The following is a 24990-nucleotide window of genomic DNA, read 5'->3' on the forward strand; positions in this document are numbered from 1 at the left end:
AAGAAAATGTATTATCATCAACATAAATATATAAATAGCCTTTTAGATAAAATAGAAAATATCATTTATAAATACAATAAACAATAAGGTCCTAAAATGGATCTTTGTGGTACACCTTTTTAATTTCTGCCTAGCTACTTACACAATTGGTTATTTGTTGTTTACGTCCTGGAAAATATGATAGTAAAGGTCAATAACTATTTTATTTAAACCATATACTGATACACTCCTTGAGACGTTTAGGTTTCCCGCACGCACAATACCCAAACGCACGCTAAACGCTCCCCAAACGCACGATCATCATGCGTTTAAACAAACGCTCGTATTATGCGTTTAAACGCACGATAAACGAACGGTCCCAGCGTTAAAACGCAAGATGAATGAACGCTCCTTGCGTGCGTTTAAACGCATGATAGACGAACGACACAAAATAATAATATTGACATATAATGAAGACAGAAAAAAACAGAAAATAAAATTTAATGAAATTATATAAATTAAAAATAGCAAAAAATATAAAAATTACAGTTAAATCAAGGAAATAATCAAGGTACAAAAATAAACGAACGCTTCTATCATGCAGCCCCGTGCAGGTCCGGGTGTCAAAAGAATAGGCCTCCAGCAGCGCTAAGCTTGTCGTAAAAGGCGACTAAATAGTGCTCAGAACCTTAGCCGGGGGCTAGGGCGCTCTGCCCAAAGAGCAACTGGGTAGTGTGCCCCAGGTGGTGGAATGGGGTATCCCTGGTGTGTTACATGCTGGCGTTGTCAGGCTATAATACGGAAAACCTGACCGCAAACCATAGTGGTGCACCGTGTTGGTTCCTCGCACGTTAAAAAACCCTACTGTGGTATTCTCCCGAAATGGGAACCATAAGGCTCCGCCACAGGAGGCTAAATTGCCCGACCCTACCCACCTCTCCCAATTTTCAGTGGCAATCAAAATTTGTCGACCCCATTATTCTTGTGTTCCATCCCATTTTTCTTTTCATTATCATTTCATGTTCATTTTATCATCCACTTCATGTTCATCGCCTGAATATAGTTGAAATGTTTGTGCTCGGGCGGTAAACCCCAACAATCAATCAATCAATCAATCTATCTATCGTGCGTTTTAACAGACGCTCCCGGCTTGCGTTTAAACGAACGCAAAACTATGTGTAAACGCACGATAAACGATGCACGAGCGCTAAAATGGGAAACGTGAACGTCTCAAGGAGTGCAACTTACTTAAATTAAAATGTCATGCGACAGGCAGTTAAAGGTCTTTGATAAGTCAATGAGTATGACCGCTCCATACTTATCTTCGTTATTATCTAAGGCATGTTTCCAGTCTTCAAGTAAACGCAGTAAAGTTGAATAATCTTCGTGAAATGCACATAAAAAGTTATCAAAAATGGTCTCAAAGAAAGTAAATATAGAATTAATTGTTCTGATAATACTTTTTCAAAATGTTTTGACGGAATATATAGAATACTGAGACTGGTCTATGACTACTCTTCGTGAATGGACCGTTTTTTCTTAATGGTGTTACTTGAGCTTCTTTCGAAAAATAGAAGTCTCTATTGTAAAATTTACAAGTTTTGTTATCGCTGGTGCTAATGAAATTGTTTCATATCTCATAAGTTTTACTAAACTTTGTCTACCCATGTTGCCTTTTTTATATTGATATTGTCAAAAACCTTTGACACAATGTATTCATTTGTTGGAACAAAAATCAAAATTATTCTGCCTAAAACCTTTTTCATCTATCTTCTCAAAACTTGGATGGTCATTTTCATTAAATTCATAATCTTTGCCAATTTCTCTTGCAACATTTACAAAAGAGTTGTTAAATATACCTGAAGCATATTCATTCTTAGTTACTATTCCAATATTTCAATTATTGATACATATCCCAATTGAAAGATATTGCATTCTTATAAATATGCATGTTTGTGAAATACAAACTTAATCGGACCTGAATCATGGAACTGAATTTTGGCTTTCTATAGAATGACAGGGAATCAAGGGAACCACATTTCCGATTATCCAATTAACACAAGAACGATTCAACAAACGATTTTGGACAAATTCGATAATTAAAATATCAATTTACGTAGCAAAAGTAGTCCATTATTGTTCGGAGTATTTTGCGACTTTAGGTTCACTTGCTCAGAAAACTACAGAAAAATTCGGTCTCACTAATTAGCAACAAGAAGTGACAAGAGCCGACAAGAAGCGACAAGAAGCGTCAAGCAACGACAAGAAGCCGACAAGAAGCGTCAAGAAGAAAAAAATAGCGACAAGAAGAAAAAAAATAGCGACAAGAAGAAAAAAATAACGACAAGAGGGAAAACTAGCGATAAAAAAAAAAATAGCGACAAGAAAAAAAAAATAGCCACAAGAGGGCAAACTAGCGATAAAAAGAGAAAAAAATAGCGAAAAGAAGGGAAAAATAGCGATAAGAAGAAAAAATTAGGGACAAGAGAGAAAACAAGAAGGAAATTAGTGATAAAAAGGCACAAAATAGCGTCAAGAAAGAAACAATAGTGACAAGAAGGCAAATAAAAATAAAAAATAAATCAACCCAATAAGAATTGTTATACAAATTCAAAAGATATTAAGTAATAAAATAAAGAAATATACTACTAAAAATAGAAAAAAGAAAAATTAATTAGCAACCTCCGATTGATTAAGAGATAAGCATTAATTTCTGTCTATTTTTTCCTGTAATTTAATTGGCTTGTATATTGTTTTGGGGCGGCCTTGTGCATAATTATTCATACACACGTGTTTACCTTCAGGCAATAACAAGAAGCCGTGTAATTGACGACGGCACGTGGGTCAGATTAAGTTAATTAGTTTTAATTTGCAAGCAAATTATTCTTTGATCATTTCGAGTGAATAATAAAATGAATATAATTATGCAAATGAACATGTAATTAATGTAATAATTAGCTTGGGTAAATGTAAAAGTATAACTTTATGATTAATAGTAATAAAAACATTGATGGAATGTTTTTGTAACATTTAAAGGATTTGATCTTTTTATAAATAATACATCCATGTTTATTTAAATTTTACTCGCCCAAGCTTAATGAAGCCACAACTAACTACCACTTTGACATAAATTCATGATCACGCATATTCTATTCGATTCTTGCAAAAAATACGGCTCCGTTCGGTTGCAAGAATCTGCTACGTTTGTACGATTACGATTTCTCGAATAAATACATTCAGATTGATACCATGCTTGATATTTCAATAACTGATACTTTACTTAGTGTAAATAACATTGTCATCGGCTCAGACGAAGAACGGGCAATAGTGAAAGCAATTAAGTCTAGCTTTCCGGATTCTGATTTAACTTTGTGTACAAGACACTTAAGTGAAAATGTATCAAGACATTTGAAGATGAACCACATCCTGAAACTGAATCAGGATTGGAAACCAGAAAAACTGCCAGAGCTGGTAAATAAAATCCATAAGGAAATTCAATTGCAAGAGAGCTTAATCGTAGGTGCACTGTACGCACACGGGGACTACGAATTAAACACACAAGTTAGCCACTTGCAGTGTACAAAGTCACTCTGGCAGAGCAAATCTGAAAAAGAAAGAGCACTTGTTCTTCAAAAATTCTTGAGTCACGGTAGCAAGGCTATTGATAAGGGCACAGTAACAACATCTACCGATGGGGGATTGGTAATCCCCAAAACAAATGCATGTGCACGAAAGCCAGGACAGAGAAAACGAGTGAGATCGGCTAAGACAATGTCTGCTAAGAAAGTCAAATTTCAGTGACGGAACAGAGACTTGTGTCCATTAAACACGTTTTGGCTTAGAATTTGTAAATATGTATATATGTAATGTCAATAAAACAAAAAACGAACCAAGAAAATCTATATATATGTATATATTCGTTTAAAAATCTTCATAATTCTGAAAAAAAGTTTTTGTTTCATAAGAAAACGTACACACCTTACGAACACTATTTTTGGAAAACCCCTAAATATATATCAAAAATAAATATATAAAAATATCCTACTAAATCGATGGAAAAAAAAATAAGAACAACTGATCTAAATTATTTCGTTTTTGATTCAAGGAAAACCAAACTTTACAAAAAGATCAGTTTGTCAAATCCAAGACATATCTTTTGGTCAAATTATAGGGATGAATATTTTACATTTCCAAATAAATATTAAAAAAAAACATTAAATATTCTTATCAAAGATTTTTATTCAAAATTTATATATTTGGCAAAATTAAAGCACATGTCTAATGCAAAATTAATTGAAAAAAAAATTGGCATAGAGCGTTACTGATGAGACTTAAGTAGTCGAAACATGTGCATTAAAACTGATATTTGACAATTCCAAAGTAAATATTTTCAAAAGAACATTCAAGTTTCTCATCAAAGATTTATATTCAAAATTTATATTTGGCAAAATTTCAGCACATGTCTAACGCAAAATTAATTAGTTTAAAAAAAAATTGGCATAGAGCGTTACTGATGAGACTTAAGTAGTCGAAACATGTGCACTAAAACGGATACAAGTATAGTCAATATTGGCACGAATGTAAAGACAGGCAACACATAAAAATCTTGTTCTTCGGATCTTTTTTTCTTCTTGACGCTTCTTGTCGGCTTCTTGTCGCTTGTCAAGTTTTGTAGCTAAAAATAAATGTTAAATTTAAAAAAGGAAACTTTACACTTTAAAAAATACTGGTGAGACTTTAATATATTAGCCAAAAATGTGCAGCAGAATCTAATATACCATTACTGTAAACAATGAAAATATATTTTCTTATCTATATAATTTTTCTTCTTGTCGCTTTTTCTGATTTTGTGACGCTTCTTGTAGCTTTTTATTGTTCTTTATGCTATTATTTTCTTCTTGTCGCTATTTGTTTTCTTCTTGTCGCTATTTTTCTCTTCTTGACGCTTCTTGTCGGCTTCTTGACGCTTCTTGTCGTTTCTTGACGCTTCTTGTCGCTTCTTGTCGGCTCTTGTCACTTCTTGTCGCTAATTAGTGAGACCCGAAAAATTCGATAGATAACGTCATTTCCCATCATTCAATGGAAATAATGGAAGATTCTCTCCAGACGCCTTTGAAGGACCGGTGAAAAACGTTATTTTTTAGAGATCGTATATGTTTTCTGGATTATTTAACTGCACTGCCACAAAACTATAATACCCGTTCCGTCAAAATATTCTTCAGATATCGCAGAATATCCATCTTTATCAACATTGCAGCCGAGTAAATTTTCGATCTTAGCTCATGAAAAATTCAACATGGTGTGAATATTTTGCATATTATTATGTCAAAACATTAATTGAATACTAGAACAAGGAAACATGACCACTCAACAACCACCAGGCCCTCCTCCAGATGAGTGTAGCATTAAAGTTATATGCAGGGTTCGGCCATTGAACTCTTCGGAGGAGAAGGCAGGCAGCAAGTTTATTTTGAAATTTCCAACAGATGATTCCCTCAATATCAATGTAAGTTTTCTTAAGTTTGGTACATATAGCAATGGATTTTGTTGACTAACATGGTATGTTAGCCAGATGTTGCCTGAAACAAAAAAAATTAGCATGCATGAACATTTTTATAATACTAAATTCTAGAAGAGGTAAAACTGGCACTCCATGGAAGATCTTCCAAATTTTGGAAGAACTCATTAATTTTGACATTTTTCTACTGACAGTAAAAATTGTTTGGTTAATTGGCAACTCAATGAAGAGGAAGGGAGATATTCACCATGTTCACATGGGAAATCATTGTTAATGGGTTTAAAATAGAAAATCTATTTTTAAAGCTTAACAATGCTCTTCCATGTATAAACAGAAATTGAGTGTCAATTATGATTTTTTTTGGAAGGCCAGCGATATTTCAAATGAAAGTTTTGTTTTATTGGTACGTTTTGGTACCAGTTTTTGTCCAGTAGGGCCGTATAATTCTATAAGTATTGTATATTTCCCAATTTGGAAGAAGGTCTATTTCTTTCTTGTCTAATTGTCGAGCCATCGTTTTAATGATGCATGTCAGTAATGAACTGATTCAGGTACTGTAGGGCTTTCTGTGACTTTTATTACAATACACTTTTTTTTGTAGGAATTTTGAATAAAATATAAGTATACTGTATTTACACTTGGATTTACATGATATAAATAAGTCTCTTATTCAAACACTATTGTGACCTGTTTTTTAAGGTATTTTCAGTTTTACTGGAAATGATCCTTATTATCTCAGAAATGGGTGGAAATTACCAATTTTTTCAATTTCAGAGAAAAAATGTATAAGGGTCGGTCGGGAAATCCAAAACAGACACATTTTTTATTGGCCTTACAAGTATCCTGCAATGGATTGTTTACGAGGATGGAAGTTGCATGTATATTGGTACATTGAAAAAAAAAGAAAGAAAAATGACAAATTTACTTAAGATTATTACACATACACATGGTTACTTGTATATTTACATGTACATGTATATCTAGGTATTCAAGTTTTGTGGCTTTTCTGTTTCAGGGGAAGTTATTTATCTTTGATAAGATTCTGAAACCAACAGTAACTCAAGAAGAAGTGTATGATACATCAGCAAAGAATATTGTGGCAGGTAAATTTTGTTACATGTACATGTATATATTAATCAATGTAAAATAGTCAACTTATCATACAGTGTCATGAAGTCCTTTGCTTTTATAAAACTGAGAAGCTGAAGTAGCCTGAGTCTTCAATATCAATGAAAAACTACATGTATATACTATTCCACTAGCCAACACATCATTTCACTTGTTTGAATCTTGTATTCTCTACACTATAGCCAGCCTACAGGCTTGTGACTGAAGGCAAGCATTTTTGCATACACCTGTAGGAAAGTGAAGTGTTCTCATAGAAGTTTTTATACATGTGCTACTGCAAAAAATTGCATTTGTATTATGGTTTCATACTATCATCATTATCCGGTGTCTTTAACCAATTTGGTTTCAGAACGATAAATTGTGATGGCGTGGAATAGTCCTACATGGCATTTATTCTAGAATCATTATTTTAGTTAGGTTACAGACCACCAATTCAACCAATGAGCATTTGGAACGTACGCAAAAATAGTCCTACGCAGAAATTACCCCTGTTCCTCATAGTGCTGTGAAAAAAGTTCTCATCTTATTTTAAAAATTTAAACAGTTTCTGAAAGGAAAAACATTTCTGTACATTTTATAGGTGCATTTTGCTTCTTGTGATGTGAAGCCTAATCTCCATAATGATTTTTAAATATACCCCTATCTTGTGAAAACACTGGGATTTCCCATGCTATTTATAGACCCTTCACTTCCGGTGACCAGTACTGCACTGCAAGTCTGCTAACCCCACATGCCATTCTGAGGATTGTGAGCTGACATATGTAGAATCATGCTGATATATAGTCATCTGCAGGTTAAAGTTAAGGTAAAGTCCAGAGAAGCCATTGAATATTGTGAAATTAGCATAGAAGCCTATGGGAAGTGGAATTAGTGGTTTTTAGCCTTAAGATGAAGCCATGGCAAAATGAAAAGTTTCTTGAAATAGCTTTAAACTACTTGAAGATCTTGTTAACTTTGCCATGAGAGGAATACACTACAAAAATCCTTCAAAATATGCATTTTTTTAAGTTATAGGTCCAAATTATGGAAAATTGGTCTTTTTGGCTGATTTTTATGTCCTATCTTGTAAAAAGTGTAGAAAATTTAGTAAAAATATCAAATATTAAACTTTGAGGGCTATATTTACCTAAATATGGTAGTAATAAGCACTTGAAATCAAGTTTTGTGTAGATTTGAGCAAAAATTAGGTTAGAAATGAGGAAAAACTCACTTTCATTACTGCGGTTAAGGCCATATAAGCATTCCCCTATGGCAACATGGAAAATCCATTATTGAGCACTTTTTTTGCTTTAGGTGCCCTTTACTGGTCATGTTTTAATGTGAAAACACTGTATTTACAAATTTAAAGCCAAATATATCACCTTTTGTGAAAATTTAAAGATTTAGGATGTTTGACATGTGATCAAGAAAAAGGGGGAGGCATGTCAGAAATAAATTTTTAAAAATAGACCAATTTCTCAGAAAATGATTACTTTTAAAACTATTTCTTCATTAATATTGTTAAAAAACAAGTTGTGATTGATATTTTTTATTTGAAAAGTCAGAAAAAGTTCTTTGCAAATATTTAATGCATTTCAGTATGGTAGAATATTTTCACTTTTTTGCTCGCACAACTTGGTTACCCTATATTTAAAAATCAAATATTTAAAAAAGTGCTTGTCACATTTCACTGAAACTTTGCAAATGCATTCAGTATGTGTGTAGGAAGATACCTGTATAGTTATTTATTTTTTCTAAGACAAAAAGTGACTCTTTAGGTTACAGACCACCAATTCAACCAATGAGCATTTGGAACGTACGCAAAAATAGTCCTACGCAGAAATTACCCCTGTTCCTCATAGTGCTGTGAAAAAAGTTCTCATCTTATTTTAAAAATTTAAACAGTTTCTGAAAGGAAAAACATTTCTGTACATTTTATAGGTGCATTTTGCTTCTTGTGATGTGAAGCCTAATCTCCATAATGATTTTTAAATATACCCCTATCTTGTGAAAACACTGGGATTTCCCATGCTATTTATAGACCCTTCACTTCCGGTGACCAGTACTGCACTGCAAGTCTGCTAACCCCACATGCCATTCTGAGGATTGTGAGCTGACATATGTAGAATCATGCTGATATATAGTCATCTGCAGGTTAAAGTTAAGGTAAAGTCCAGAGAAGCCATTGAATATTGTGAAATTAGCATAGAAGCCTATGGGAAGTGGAATTAGTGGTTTTTAGCCTTAGTTAGACTAAATGAGTCCAGTTTTGTCATAAATTTGGCTGGGAGTAGGAGGAAAGAATGTGAATGGATGACTCACTTTAATGGGTCATTTTAAATTCTTGTTGGGAATTTAACCTCCAAGTATATCCCCGTCAAAATAATCTTTCAGTGTTCTAGCTAGGATTTGAAAAAAAAGGGGCGCAGGGAAGAGAGCACTTTAATAAATAGAATGCTTTTTCAACTAAAAAGGAGCAATGCTGATTTGATTATTTTTATGGGTATGGATGTATCAAGTCCAGAGATATATTTCTTCATTTTTTCACTGCTATTCTTATTTCTAAATTTGAAACCTATCAGTATGGGATATTGTAAAGGTGACATTTCCTAATTGGCTTGGGGTAATTAGCAAGTGTGTAATCTTAATGGGACATTCAAATACGCTGATAGGGCACTGAGGGGTGCTCAAAGAGGGCAGAGGGACGCAGGCTTGATTGGGCTGGGGCGCAGGGCCCCTCCATTTTGCTCTAGCGATGACACTGTCTTTGTACATGTATATATATAGTGACCAGTAAATGATGAAAATCATTGTTCATGTACACATACATGTAAGTATACATGTACAGTGTTGTAGGATTTTTCAGAAATTGAGGTTTCTTGGAAAAAATCCATATAAAATCAACTTTCCCACAGTCAATGACTGCTTTCCTAACAAAACAAATCCTTACAGCATATGAAGTTTTCAACTTGCCACAGGAAAGTGTAACTAAGTACCTAACTTTCCCTGACCTAAATTTCACTTGCTCCGGGTAACAGGAAATAGGAATCCTAGAACACTGATGTACATGTACATTTGTACATACTTAAAGTACATGTAGTTGTTGAAAAAAGTTAATTGCAATATGCCATGACATATGGTACATTTACTTGCAGTAAAACATTAGCACATTTTACTTTTGTTTGTTTTCAGTTTGTAGTTTTAATGCTTGGATTGACTCAGATACATGTACTTGTGCACATAGTGCCTTCAAATATCTTATACCATGTACCTGTTTTCTGATAACTAGATTTGATTGATTGTATAAAAATTAATATCAACTTATATTGATGTTCTAACAGCTGATTTTAAGGTGCCTTTTCAGTAAGATATTTGGAGTAGTGTGGTAGAATCGTGATATAAATACATCGTAATTTAGGTAAAAAGTTTGAGTTGTCATGTTTTGGTTTAGACAACATACTTTAATTGTCTACTTGGAATAACAAAACTTGAAAGGAAGACATGAATAAATGACATCTAATACAAATGTATAAACATGATTTTCTACCCCTTTAAAACAATATAATTCCATTATTTGTCCTCAACTGCAGAGGGCCTAATCTAAACATACATGACAAAGAGAAGTTTTAGTAAATTCTGTTTAAAAAAATAACAATAATTATAATTTTTGTCCATGTACTCTGTACATGTAGTTTGTATTCAAAATGTCAGGGAAAATATTCTCTAGACGTTATAAAAACCCCACTCAGGGATTGAACTTTTGGTTGATATCCCATAGATCCAAACTATACATCATTCTATTCAAGGAGAGTAGAAATTAAAATTGTCCACACCAAATGTAAGGGACCATTTGGGAGTTACATTTGTAGGTCCCAAATATTTCAAACCCTGTCAATTTTCTATCGCCCCATGCAGGTCCAGGTGTTAAAAGAATAGGCCTGCAGCAGCGCTAAGCTTGTCATAAAGGGCGAATAAATAATGCTCAGAACCCTAGCCGGGGGCTAGGGTGCTCTGCCCACAGAGCAACTGGGATGTATGCCCCAGGTGGTGGAATGGGGTACCCCTGGCGTGTTACATGCTGGGGTTGTCAGGCTATAATACGGAAAACCTGACCGCAAACCATAGTGGTGCACCGTGTTGGGAAAGATGCCACGTTCCTCGCACGTTAAAGAACCCTACTGTGGTATTCTCAATTTCATGTTCATCAACAAACAAACAAAACAAACAATTTTTCATCAATGTGTCAGAAATCCTGTGCATTGATCCAGTATAGCACATGTAACATTGTATTAATCAGCTGATAGTATGCATTAGCTGACTGTAGGTAAAATCAATAAGTCTGAGTCACAAGGACAGGATGTTACTTTCAGTTTATGATTGGAATGTTATTATATGGATATTTATCCAATAGTGGTGCATTCAGTATTGATCTGGATGGCAGTGACAAGGTTATGGTTAAGTCCAACTGTACATTCCTTAACCACTGATTTCACAGCTCTGTACTATAATTATTTAGAGGCATACATGTATAATGTAATCAGCAGTACATAGTGCTTTCATTAAGAATCAGTACCTGGTACTTTTACCCGGCTACAGTGGCATTTGGTACCGGTAGAATAAAATAAAAGCCAAACAAAATCATGAAGAAAAATCTAGTAAATACATATAGATATCTAAGATCAATCCGTCTGTGTAGGCTATGGGTATGTCTCCAAAATCGCAATCTTCAGTGTTTATTATTGTTTATGGCATGTCTGCAGCCCATGTGTCTTCTACATGTTTGTCCATGTCTGCAGTCCACATGCCCTCTACATGTTTGTCCATGTCTAGAGTTTACATGTCCTCTACATATCTGTCCAAGTCTGCAGTTCATGTGTCTTCTATGTTTGTCCATGACTGTCCTCTACACGTTTGTCCATGTCTGCAGTCCACATGTCCTCTACATGTTTGTTCATGTCTCGAGTTTACATGTCCTCTACATGTTTGTCCAAGTCTGCAGTCCATGTGTCCTCTATATGTTGTCCATGTCTGCAGTCCATGTGTCCTCTACATGTTTTTGCCGATGGATTTTCCCTATTGAGTATCCCCTCTTTTCATTAGCACTTCAGTATTTTATATGCTTTTCTTTTGTTATCATTCTTTATCATTTTTATTTTATTTCATTTTAGTTATTAATGAATCATATTTTTTTTAAATATCTTCAACTCTTAACATGTTTAATTTGAAGAAAAATTACCTGTTTGTTAAATAATTTATTAACCAAGTAATCCAGTAAGTCAGCTTTCATTTTAGTATGTGTATGTACATGTATAAGAAAAAAACAAACAAAATTGAGGGTCACAGTTATATGCAGGTATAAAAAATATGACTACACTGGAATCACCTACATGTATGTTTTGTTTGAATCAATGTCAGATTTTCGGTCTTTAAGAAGGTCAAAACTTTTTGCTTGTAATAAACACATGAATATGCTTTTCTGAAGTTGCCAAGTTACAAAGGAATGCAGAGATTTTTGGTATATCATTGTAATCTTGTTACTTTCTGTTACTACATTAAAATTGATTTTTTTCCCCCAATTTAATCTATTTTATTGGATAAGAATAGCAATTTTACTGTTTATTAATGGCATTGTTGTATCTGTAAATCTAGCATATTGTCTCTATTAAAGTCGTATACTGAAACATGTCTACGCTGAACCCCTTTGAACTCTGAAATTGGTTTGGTTAAGATGAGTGTTTGGTTTACCATGATTCACACTCACATCAAGGGACTGTTGTCTGGTTTCGACAGGTTTTCATATTTGTTAGGGTTCAGTTTAGACAAATTTAGCAGGGTTCTGTTTAGACAAGTTTTCAGATTTAGCAGGGTTTAGTTTAGACAAGTTTTCAGATTTATCAGTTCAGTTTAGTTAGGTTTCACTGTTATTACACTGGTTATTAGTAAATTTCTAAATAAATACATAAGACCAATAAAGATTATATGTCTCTATTCCTGCTACCCTACCTACCATAAGACCAATAAAGGTTATATGTCTGTATTCCTGCTACCCTACCTACCATATTTTATGTCTGTATTCCTGCTACCCTACCTACCATATTTTACCCTGTATTCCTGCTACCCTACCTACCATATTTTACCCTGTATTCCTGCTACCCTACCTACCATATTTTATGTCTGTATTCCTGCTACCCTACCTACCATATTTTATGTCTGTATTCCTGCTACACTACCTACCATATTTTATGTCTGTATTCCTGCTACCCTACCTACCATATTTTATGTCTGTATTCCTGCTACCCTACCTACCATATTTTATGTCTGTATTCCTGCTATCCTACCTACCATATTTTACCCTGTATTCCTGCTACCCTACCTACCTTATTTTACCCTGTATTCCTGCTACCCTACCTACCATATTTTACCATGTATTCCTGCTACCCTACCTGCCATATTTTACCCTGTATTCCTGCTACCCTACCTACCATATTTTACCCTGTATTCCTGCTACCCTACCTACCATATTTTATGTCTGTATTCCTGCTACCCTACCTACCATATTATATGTCTGTATTCCTGCTACCCTACCTACCATATTTTACCCTGTATTCCTGCTACCCTACCTACCATATTTTACCATGTATTCCTGCTACCCTACCTGCCATATTTTACCCTGTATTCCTGTTACGCTACCTACCATATTTTACCCTGTATTCCTGCTACCCTACCTACCATATTTTACCCTGTATTCCTGCTACCCTACCTACCATATTTTATCTCTGTATTCCTGCTACCCTACCTACCATATTTTACCCTGTATTCCTGCTACCCTACCTACCATATTTTATGTCTGTATTCCTGCTACCCTACTTACCATATTTTACCCTGTATTCCTGCTACCCTACCTACCATATTTTACCCTAAACATTTAATAGTAATATTGGCCTAAGCACTAGAATGTTTCCTTGTTAACTTTAAGTAAAATGCTTTTGAAAAATGAAATAATTTCCCTAAATACTTACTTTATTAACAGGAAACTAAACCATTTTTTGGTTGTTGGCCTTATTATATAGATACATGGACAATGTATGGTACAGTAGTATTGTGTTTTGTGGTGCCTGACATGTACAATGTATGGTACAGTAGTATTGTGTTTTGTGGTGCCTGACATGTACAATGTATGGTACAGTAGTATTGTGTTTGTGGTGCCTGACATTTGTTATTTTTTGCTGTATGTATTCAATGATTGTTTGAACTTCGAGGATTTCTTTGGTAAACAGTGTTAGGAGCTTTATCTGAATGATAAAAATAGAACAAGGTGTGCCCTGTGTCAGTAAATCGATTTGCTCAAGATCAGAATGATAAAAATAGAACAAGGTGTGCTCTGTGTCAGTAAATCGATTTGCTCAAGATCAGAATGATAAAAATAAATTTTTTTCAGAAATTATCTGCAAAAATAAAGTTCTTCAAACTTATTTGACTTCAGTGATTCCAATAAATTTTGGCTTGTGCTGGACCAGTATGAGTTTGGAACAAATGTTAAATGAATAAATCAATTATTGGACTTGGTCAAATGTTACTTTAAAATATCTTTGATTGGAAGAATCTTTAATAGATACTTGTACAGTGAATTACTGCTACATGTGCTTTCTGCTATTGATAAAACATGTTGATGTACATGTATCTTATCAAAAACTAGGGGAACAACCTGACAAAATGTCATTGGTACATGTAACATGTAGTTACATTTTTTGTAAAGGATGTTCAAACTTTCTGTTAGACATAGCAGTGGTGTTATCATCTGATCAACTTTATCACTTTATCATAGTTTCTGTGTTGGAAAAATATCAGGTTGCCCTATTGCTGAAAATACGAAGTTCTTCATAAAAAAAAATTGTAATAAAATTATATAAGGTTGTAATTTGACAATCACACACTCCTTTATTTGAACCTGCTTTCTGTTTTGACTTTGTGCATGCATAGAAATACATGTATAGAAAACATGATTGATTGACTGATTATTGGGGTTTAACGCCCGAGCAATAATATTTCAGTTATATTCAGTTGAAGTATGGGAAACAGAGTACTATTCGTTACAAGATAACGCAATGGAACATCGTACCCTGAAGGTCTTTCTCAAATCTATTGTCTTTTATCATGAATAGATATTTCACATTCATAACATTAACACTGTAAGGGTGCAGCAATCATGTGCCAGATGAGACTCTAATCTCTAAGGTTATATAACACACAGCTTGGAATCTAAACATCTGTGCCAACACCTAGCTGTTATTATGAACATTACTGAAATGATGTAATATAATTGTTTTTTAAATGAAATCAATGGACTTACTTAATGAATGGATGATTGATCTGATAAATAATTTTATTTTGATCAATATAGGATTTATAGAATGCAGTATGTGCAATGAGTAGTAGGTTGAGAATTTTATGTGATCAATGATCACGAGTAAAAATTAAGGAATACAGGTTAATACCATTTTTTTGTTTAATATTTTCCATATGTTCAACTAAATTTTACCCAAAGTTTGGTAGCCCAGCTCAAAATCTAGTAGCCATGGGCTACTGGGCGACTGCTTATTTTAATCCCTGATGATCAGTTCCTCTCCAAACATTTAATACCTACATGTATTTTCAATGTATAGCAAATGCAGGGATGATATAAGTTGCTTTTGTTAAATCAATGGATTATGGTAGCATTCTGTATGATTGATTTGAAAGATAGTTGGTTCAATGAAGATGAACTCAGTATGTGAACTAGTTAGCAGGGTATTCTGTGATTTATGTTGAACCTATACCTCACACCTTTCTGAAATGTGCCACCTCATGAGGTTCATTATTTATACATGATGCAATATTCTTATATTTTTACATTTTAAATTGTTGTTTTGATGGTTTATATTGATTGGCACTGAGAGATATTCATATATGTTATATAGTTGTGATAAATATTTAATTACCCCCTCCCCCCTCCTTTCCATATTGCAACCCTTAGGTTCCAGTGGTTATTTTCACAAAAAAATCATAAGTGTAAAATTAGTTGTAAGTTATGGCACAACAATACTATGGTCTATTTTGACATCAGAACATATGACTAATTTTTCACTTATGATTTTTTGGGAAAAAGGACTGCAGTTGGTCAAAACAATAAATACTTAGGACATAGCATGTACATGTATTTCCAGACTGTAAATCTGAAGACATTCTATAGGGACCACAAATATTCTCATTTGTATATTAAGGTCACTATAGTATAGACTTTGGTCTTTTACAGTAAACAACAAGCAATAGGTACAAATTAAGGTGTTGCTGCCAAATTCAGATTTCATCTTTTTAAGTTTCTTGTGATTTGGTAAGAAGGCAGACTCAAAAGAATAATCCATGTTATATAATAGAAGAAAACAGGCATAATAACATCTGTTACAGTGCCAAATGGCAACACCCTGCCAGCATTATTAACATAATCTGTTATGATTGCTTGGAAATGTATAGATTATTTAGGAATGTCTCATGACAAAGGGGAAATAACTCAAATATATGACATTTTTGGAATACTACTATTTGATCAATACTTTCATGAATATTCATAAATTTATAAATGTTTATGTATTTCATAAATATATACATGATGAATGTTATTAAGTAAGTTTTAAAAAATAGAAACCATCAACATAATTTAAAAATTAAGAGCAATAACAAAAACATCTGGAGTCGATGTAAGGTCGTAACCTTTAAACTTTCACACAACCAAAACATGCAGAATTCTTTTCTAGATAATTATACAAGTTAATGATCTCATTCACATTTCTCTTGTTTAACTGAAGCATTGGTTAACAGCTGATCTTAGTGTATTTATTGTAAGAGTTCAACATAAAACAATAGACATGGGAACATCTGTGGCAATAACTGCAACACCTTTGATATGAAGAGTAACCCCATAGTGAGATATTAGTTCATGCATAAACATATGTAATATTATGTTTCTACTTGAATGTTGCTGAGTTATTTTACCCTGTGGTTTGCTGTAAAACATAATTATATTTTCAAAGTAATGATGATATGAAAGACTTATGTTTTTGTAAGAGACTGTGGCTTGTCTGTCTGTCTGTCTGTTACCATCTTTGTATACTCACTGTACAATGTATTTTCCTTATGACTTTAGTACATGTACATCTTAAGTTAAATAGTTTATGATTGTGATAATTATTACCCTTACTTTTGTGAAGAGACATTGAGTTTGCCCTGTCTGTTTGTCTGTCTGTTAGTCACACATTTTGTAAGCACAAATTGTAAGAAACTATAGCACCAAATTTCACAAAACTATGTTGGTAGTTAGAACATTATATATTAGTATACATATGATATTACCAGGAATTTATAATCCACTTACTTTTGTGGGAGTTATGCCCTTTGAATTTTGGAACCTTGAAAGGCATACAAACTTTAATCTCATGATTTTGAGTTCGATCCGCAAAAGGTTTCATTTTTTATCAGAGTAAATTCATACGACAAAGGTTCATAAACTCAGTGTTTGGGATAGGATTGAGTTAATATGTCATTTATCTGAAACATTCACAAAGTATGCCTATTGAAATTCATAAAATTATTTTAAATGGTCCATATTAATCCCAATCACTGTTTACTTGGGCTTTCTTGCTGTAGCATGAGATTAAGATAGGCCTCCTTTACCTATAGTATGATAAATGATAGTGTAGATAAACAGTGTTTTTGTTGTTAAATCAAATGTTTTGACTGCCGTATTAACTTTACCATGATTGCTCCTGCCTTACTCCAATGGTTAGAAGTTGACACAACCTGACTGACGTATTTACTTTACCATGGTTGTTCCTGCCTTATTTCAATGGTTACAAGTTGACATAACCCAACTGTGGTATTTACTTTACCATGGTTGCTCCTGCCTTATTCCTATGGTTAGAAGGTGACACAACCTGACTGAAGTATTTACTTTACCATTATTGCTCCTGCCTTATTCCTATAGTTAGAAGGTGACACAACCTGACTGAAGTATTTACTTTACCATGATTGCTCCTGCCTTACTCCGAATGTTAGAAGTTGACATAACCTATACATATATTTTTTTGTATATTACAGATGTATTAGCTGGATACAATGGAACAATATTTGCCTATGGTCAGACATCTAGTGGTAAAACCCATACCATGGAGGTAAGATTATTGTATATCACTGGACAATTGTTTATAAAATAGTTACAATGGAAAAAATTGGTTTACGGTAGTTCATGTAAAATTGTGTGTTGTACATAGAAAGAGTAATCAAGTGAACCAAGATTCAAATGGTAATCAAAAGAATTTATTCCAACGTTAAAGACCAAACAGAAGAAATAGACACACACAATGAAGAATATGAAATACCTTGGAAGTACTTTAATTCGTGGATACCAATTTTTGTAGACTAGGGAAGAAACACAAATTTGTGGATTCTTGAATTCATGGTTTCGAGATTTTCAGTATACACATCAATGTAAATTTCTTTTTTCATTGGGAACCAAATTTCGTGCTTTAGCCTATCCACGAAAACCACAAAAATTGGTACCCCACAAACAATAATACTTTCACACTAACCAAAATAACTCATACAAGGAAATAAAAGTAAAGGAGCAACCAGGATGTAAAATTACCATATTGGGATGTGAATATTGTTGTACAAAAAACATCTGACATATCATCTGACAGTTGTCAGACAAAAATTCAGTTGGTCAGACAGAAATTTGGGAAGTTTTCGACTGATTATATAGGAGGAAAAGGTCAAATTTGTTGTCAGTCATACAAGTTAGAAATCTATTTCGTAAAGAATGCTGACATAATTTGTCTTAAAAAAATGTTCATAATTTCCTTTATTACGATGTAGTCCATGGGCTGGGAGGGTCTACCGTGCACCCCACTCATCAACTTCATGGTGATTGTTAGGTACATATGTACCTTTATACCTCCCATTACCAAATCAATTTGTCGTCAAGGAATATCCTCAGATTCTTTTTCAGTATAAGCCTATATTTGTACCCCACTGGAATTGCATGTGTATACAAATTAAACAAATTTTGGTATCATCATGTAGCCTTATGTGTAAGCTTTACAATGAGACCAAGAAAGTTGCAGTAACACTTAGGGTTATGGGGTAAAATGAAAAAAAAATCACCCCTACCCCGCTGAAGGATCGCTTAAATTGACATATTTTTTCAATGTCAAAACCCCTAGAATGTTAATGCTTCAGTAAAAAATGGCTTATTTGGTATTTTCTGTTTATTGTTATCACAATTTATACTTCTAGAGTTCTTTTGATGAATTTTAGCGATTTTCGTAGTCAGAATTTATCGAAAAATGCAAAAAATTGGATTTATGATTTTTTTGCCAAAAGTCACATAAATTCGCCTGCAAGTTATTGCTCAACTAAAACATCTCAAATTTGGTATCATTCGATAGATAATTTAATTTTCTACATAAATGAACCATGAAAACCTAATTTTCAAGAAAGGATTTTCAAAAAATGTTAAAAATATTACCCCTACCCCTAGAAAACTGGTCTCAGTATTAAACAGAATTCTCATTCAAAGCATACTGACACCATAAAACTCATATTTTAGGCATTCATAATTAAGATAATGATGTACCCAACATATCTGATCAATTAAGGCACTTAGATTTTCCTTTTGGGGTAACAATTACATGTACTATAAAATCGTAAAAGGGGTATTTTCAGAATTTCTGAATTTTCTTCTATATCACCCAATATTTTTTTTAAATTACCATAGTTGAAACAAGCTTTTGTGTGATACGGTACATTTATGTAGTGTCTTAGCTTCAAAATGAGCCCAAATATTAAATATTTGAACTTTTCCAAGTCAAGTTAGGTGGAAAATTGCCAAAGCTGCCCATGAAAGAAAATGCCTCAACATGAACTAAAATGTTAATTTTCGGCATATAAACGGTGTACGGTAGACATGTTTGGTACTATTGTTTTAATTGTCGATGTATTCAACACATCTTCTCATTTCAGGCACATTCTTTTCAGTTTCAATGTGACAGTAATGAGTTTTTCATAAAAAGGGGAATTTTCGGAATTTGATATTTTCTTCAATTTCACCTGTAATTGGCATTTTTTTCAGATACCATACTTCGAACAAGCTTTTATATATTCAACTACAATTACCGCAGCTTTCTTGTTACCATTGTAAAGTGCAGATACTGGGCTACATGATGATACATACACATGTCAGTTTACTTCATTCTGTAGCAAGAAGAAGTTCGTAGAATCAAAAATGATTTATGCCTCAACGAGATATAAAAAGTAGCCAAAAAATACAAAAATGCTTCAGTTTATTTTTTGGCGACAAAGAGATTTGTAAATGGGAGGTAAAAGGGTACCTGAAAATCATATTTTGGTTGATGAGTGGGGGGGGGATGCACGGGGGGTTATCTCAGCCCACACACTAATACTAAGACCGATGTATTGTACCCTATATAACAGGGGTATCTGTTAATTGGGAGTGACTACCTTTAAAGAAGGGGTCATAGGTGAAATTTGGCACCTGTTGTATTATGTCATGTATGTTGTAAGGGTGACGACTTGATGGATTAAAAGAGAATTGAGATAGCAACAAAATGCAACCTAGAAATGGGATAAATGACGAAGTAAATCAGTAACTGAAAAAAGTATGTTTAGATTGGACTACGGTCTCTCGTCCAATTTACTACATGTCATGAATTTTAACTTTGAAATTATGACATGGTATCGGTTTTAAATTCTGAATTTTATTTTCAGGGTGTGTTGGGTGATAGCCACATGCAGGGTATTATACCAAGGATTATTGCTGATATATTTAACTACATCTATCAAATGGATGAAAACCTGGAATTCCATATTAAGGTATTAGCCTATTCATAATGGGTGGGTCTAAGGCCTCTTGAAAACCCATGATGTTTGAGGCTTTTTATTTTATTACATATTATTTGCCCTAGAAATCAATGAGGATGCTATTTACAAAGGGTATTTCCAGTAAAACAGGATTAGGGAAGTGTTTTTCCCTATTTAGTCAGTTCATACATATTCAAGTATATAGATATATATTTATTTCATTGATATGTGCATAAAAATGGGATATTCTCAAAACCATGAAATTATTTAGTTGGCCTTATTGTTGAACTAACTTGTGCATGTAGTTTGGGAAAAAATTGCTCAATGGACTATTCTTCTAATATGAAGCCATTTCACGAAACATACAAATTTAGATAAGAAATATTAAAATTTGTCTTAAAACAGAAAATCTTGTAATTTGAAATGTACTTAAGGTTGGAGGCTTTATGCAAATTGCTCATCAATTTATTGTGTTATTAATTTTTAATTATTTGTTTTTAGGTCTCATACTTTGAAATATACATGGACAAAATTAGAGATCTGCTAGATAGTAAGTGATATTGTACCAAGAATATGGAATTTGTAATCAGAGTTCATACATTGAAAAATTGTCATAAAAATCAGTAATTCCTCTGTCAGAAGACTCACTAGCATTCATTTTCCACTGAACACTGGAAAATAAAATTAGAAAATTTCATAACTCAAAATTTTCTGAAAATTAAAAAAATTAAAAAGTCATAAATTTCTGGCATAGGTGCATCCTTCACAAATTATTCCATCCAGTGGTATTTCAGTATATTTTTGTTGACACTCTAAAATCCTTCAATGGATTTTGACCTCAGTTACCATCATTATATCATTTAAACAGAAATTATATTCTTCCACTGTTTGTGGTATTTCCTATTTTCCAAATTCAAATTACAATCGAACTTCACACGCTCGAACTCAGATGGCTCACACACCCGGGATTTCTTGAACACAATTCAAAGTACCAAAATGTTCTCCTATATAATCAGTATAAATACCATCGATTTCCCAAACTTAAATTTCTCGAACACTCGATCTGACTAGTCAGTCCGTTGGGTAATAAACCTTAGAGAATTAGCCTCACTAACTTAAACTCGTCAGCCATTTTGTCAGCTTGGTTAATAAAAGGTGTGAAGAACTCAAACCCTATCATTAATCAGTGTCATTTTAGTTAATTACAGGTAATACTTATGTCATTTCAATGTTCCCTTGGAGTTTGAGCTACCGACTGTATAAGGTTACAATTATATATTCTGAACTGTATATTAACTTCTGATTTTGCTTATGTTTTGCTTCCATGTTCATCCTTCTAAAAGCATCCTTGTTTTAAATGACTATACATTTTTTTCTTTCAGTTTCTAAGACCAATCTATCAGTCCATGAAGACAAAAACAAAGTCACTTATGTTAAGGTAAAGTGAATTCAGGATATTAGAAATCTAACACTGCTGAATATGGGCCACAGAGTTTTCATATCATTGAGAAAACAATGAAGTTTTACCCAAAGTTATTTCCTTTTATTATATAGACATCAGTGTTCTATCGAATGTTCCCAGTGAAGTGAAATTTGATAATTTACACCATGAAATAAATTCGGTAATTTCGCTCTCGGAATTTCTCCCGCCAAAACGTCACAATTTTGATATCAGTATGCCAATCACAGAATTTTAAATTCATGTTGGAAATATTGATGAATTTTGAAGAAAATCTATATAATAAATATGATAATCAATTGGTTATCATGAATAACGAAAAATTATCACTCTTGCCAAGATTGCTTGAGGATTTAACTGGTGCACGGAACAAGTTCTTCACACTCGTTAAATCTAGGTGTTCTTCGGCACTCGTGATAATATTTTGGTTATTCACTCTTTCCAATTAATTATCCTATTAGTCTTCAGTTTTGGCTGTGATTGATTCTTTCTTACCTTATAAATACGCTTTGTGTTTATAGATTACACAGTGAAATGTCACAAGGCTTTAAATAGGAATATATTTGCCTAAGAAGTAAGGAAACTGTATGATTTTGTCTCAGTAGTGAGAAAATGTTGGACCTGTGGATTAGAAATTATAAACTTTCTTTAAATGGGAAGGAAATAGTACAAACTCAATTTTGAAATTAAGACTGTTTTATGATCTCTCCGATTTACATCTTAAAAGTATTCGAATATATAGTATACACGCAAGAGTGATACTTCTAATTAGTCTAAAGATTAAAAAATATTCTGATTCAAATCATGTAAATGATATTAGGAACAACCCCTCAGTAAAGTTTCTATCTGGTTTTAGGGAGCAACAGAACGATTTGTATCTAGTCCTGAGGAGGTGATGGAAGCAATAGAAGAGGGGAAATCTAACAGACATGTAGCTGTAACAAGTAAGTCAAGTCTAACAGACATGTAGCTGTAACAAGTGAGTCAAATATTACAGACATGTAGCTATAACAAGTGAGTCAAACATTACAGACGTAGCTGTAACAAGTGAGTCAAATATTACAGACATGTAGCCGTAACAAGTGAGTCAAATCTAACAGACATGTTGCCGTAACAAGTGAGTCAAGTCTAACAGACATGTAGCTGTAACAAGTAAGTCAAGTCTAACAGACATGTAGCTGTAACAAGTGAGTCAAACATTACAGACATGTAGCCGTAACAAGTGAGTCAAATCTAACAGACATGTAGCTGTAACAAGTGAGTCAAGTCTAACAGACATGTAGCTGTAACAAGTAAGTCAAGTCTAACAGACATGTAGCTGTAACAAGTGAGTCAAACATTACAGACATGTAGCTGTAACAAGTGAATCAAACATTACAGACATGTAGCCCTAACAAGTGAGTCAAGTCTAACAGACATGTAGCTGTAACAAGTAAGTCAAGTCTAACAGACATGTAGCTGTAACAAGTGAGTCAAACATTACAGACATGTAGCTGTAACAAGTGAATCAAACATTACAGACATGTAGCCCTAACAAGTGAGTCAAGTCTAACAGACATGTAGCTGTAACAAGTGAGTCAAACATTACAGACATATAGCTGTAACAAGTGAGTCAAACATTACAGACATGTAGCTGTAACAAGTGAGTCAAACATTACAGACATGTAGCCGTAACAAGTGAGTCAAATCTAACAGACATGTAGCTGTAACAAGTGAGTCAAGTCTAACAGACATGTAGCTGTAACAAGTGAGTCAAGTCTTACAGACATGTAGCTGTAACAAGTGAGTCAAACATTACAGACATAGCTGTAACAAGTGAGTCAAATATTACAGACATGTAGCCGTAACAAGTGAGTCAAATCTAACAGACATGTAGCCGTAACAAGTGAGTCAAGTCTAACAGACATGTAGCTGTAACAAGTGAGTCAAGTCTAACAGACATGTAGCTGTAACAAGTGAGTCAAACATTACAGACATGTAGCCGTAACAAGTGAGTCAAATCTAACAGACATGTAGCTGTAACAAGTTAGTCAAACATTACAGACATGTAGCTGTAACAAGTGAGTCAAACATTACAGACATGTAGCCGTAACAAGTGAGTCAAGTCTAACAGACATGTAACTGTAACAAGTGAGTCAAGTCTAACAGACATGTAGCTGTAACAAGTGAGTCAAGTCTAACAGACATGTAGCTGTAACAAGTTAGTCAAACATTACAGACATGTAGCTGTAACAAGTGAGTCAAACATTACAGACATGTAGCCGTAACAAGTGAGTCAAGTCTAACAGACATGTAACTGTAACAAGTGAGTCAAGTCTAACAGACATGTAGCTGTAACAAGTGAGTCAAGTCTAACAGACATGTAGCTGTAACAAGTGAGTCAAATCTAACAGACATGTAGCTGTAACAAGTGAGTCAAACATTACAGACATGTAGCCGTAACAAGTGAGTCAAATCTAACAGACATGTAGTTGTAACAAGTGAGTCAAGTCTAGCAGACATGTAGCTGTAACAAGTGAGTCAAGTCTAACAGACATGTAGCTGTAACAAGTGAGTCAAGTCTAACAGACATGTAGCTGTAACAAGTGAGTCAAACATTACAGACATGTAGCTGTAACAAGTGAGTCAAATCTAACAGACATGTTGCTGTAACATGTAAGTCAATTCTTACAAACACATAGCTGTAAAAAGTGAGTCCAATCTCACAAACATTTGACTGTAAGAAGTACAATGTAAGAACATGTTGCTCTAAAATGTATGCCAAACCTTACGAACATTTGGCTGTGAAAATTTAATCAAATCTTATGAAAATTTGGCTGTTGGAAGTAAGTCAAATCTTTTAAGGCTATTTCGTCTTGCTCCCTGCTGTATTCACCACCAAAATGTTCTTAACTTTGTTGCTTTATATTGTCAGACACAAGCAAGCAATGTTCAAGAACTCTATAATACTATACATGTATAACCTACCCCTGCAATTACTAAGCTTATTAATTCTGTTTTACTTCATTGATATTTA

General features: G+C 33.6%; 1 protein-coding gene across 1 annotated transcript in view; it reads left to right on the forward strand.

The window, feature by feature from the left end:
• Window positions 1-5031: 5031 nt before the first annotated feature.
• LOC148602399 (kinesin heavy chain-like) overlaps window positions 5032-24990 on the forward strand; it is a 40015-nt gene continuing 20056 nt past the window's right edge. The window contains exons 1-7 of the mRNA XM_088552178.1: window positions 5032-5485; window positions 6513-6600; window positions 17735-17808; window positions 20423-20527; window positions 21017-21065; window positions 21898-21953; window positions 22831-22918. Coding sequence (XP_088408304.1) covers window positions 5339-5485; window positions 6513-6600; window positions 17735-17808; window positions 20423-20527; window positions 21017-21065; window positions 21898-21953; window positions 22831-22918 — 607 coding nt within the window. The 5' untranslated portion in view covers window positions 5032-5338. The remainder of the gene's footprint in view (window positions 5486-6512; window positions 6601-17734; window positions 17809-20422; window positions 20528-21016; window positions 21066-21897; window positions 21954-22830; window positions 22919-24990) is intronic.

This window comes from Perna viridis, chromosome 11 (assembly GCF_037379345.1).
Source record: "Perna viridis isolate PV_CMFRI_1.1 ecotype Kerala chromosome 11, ASM3737934v1, whole genome shotgun sequence".
In the NCBI taxonomy this organism is placed as follows: Eukaryota; Metazoa; Mollusca; class Bivalvia; order Mytilida; family Mytilidae; genus Perna; species Perna viridis.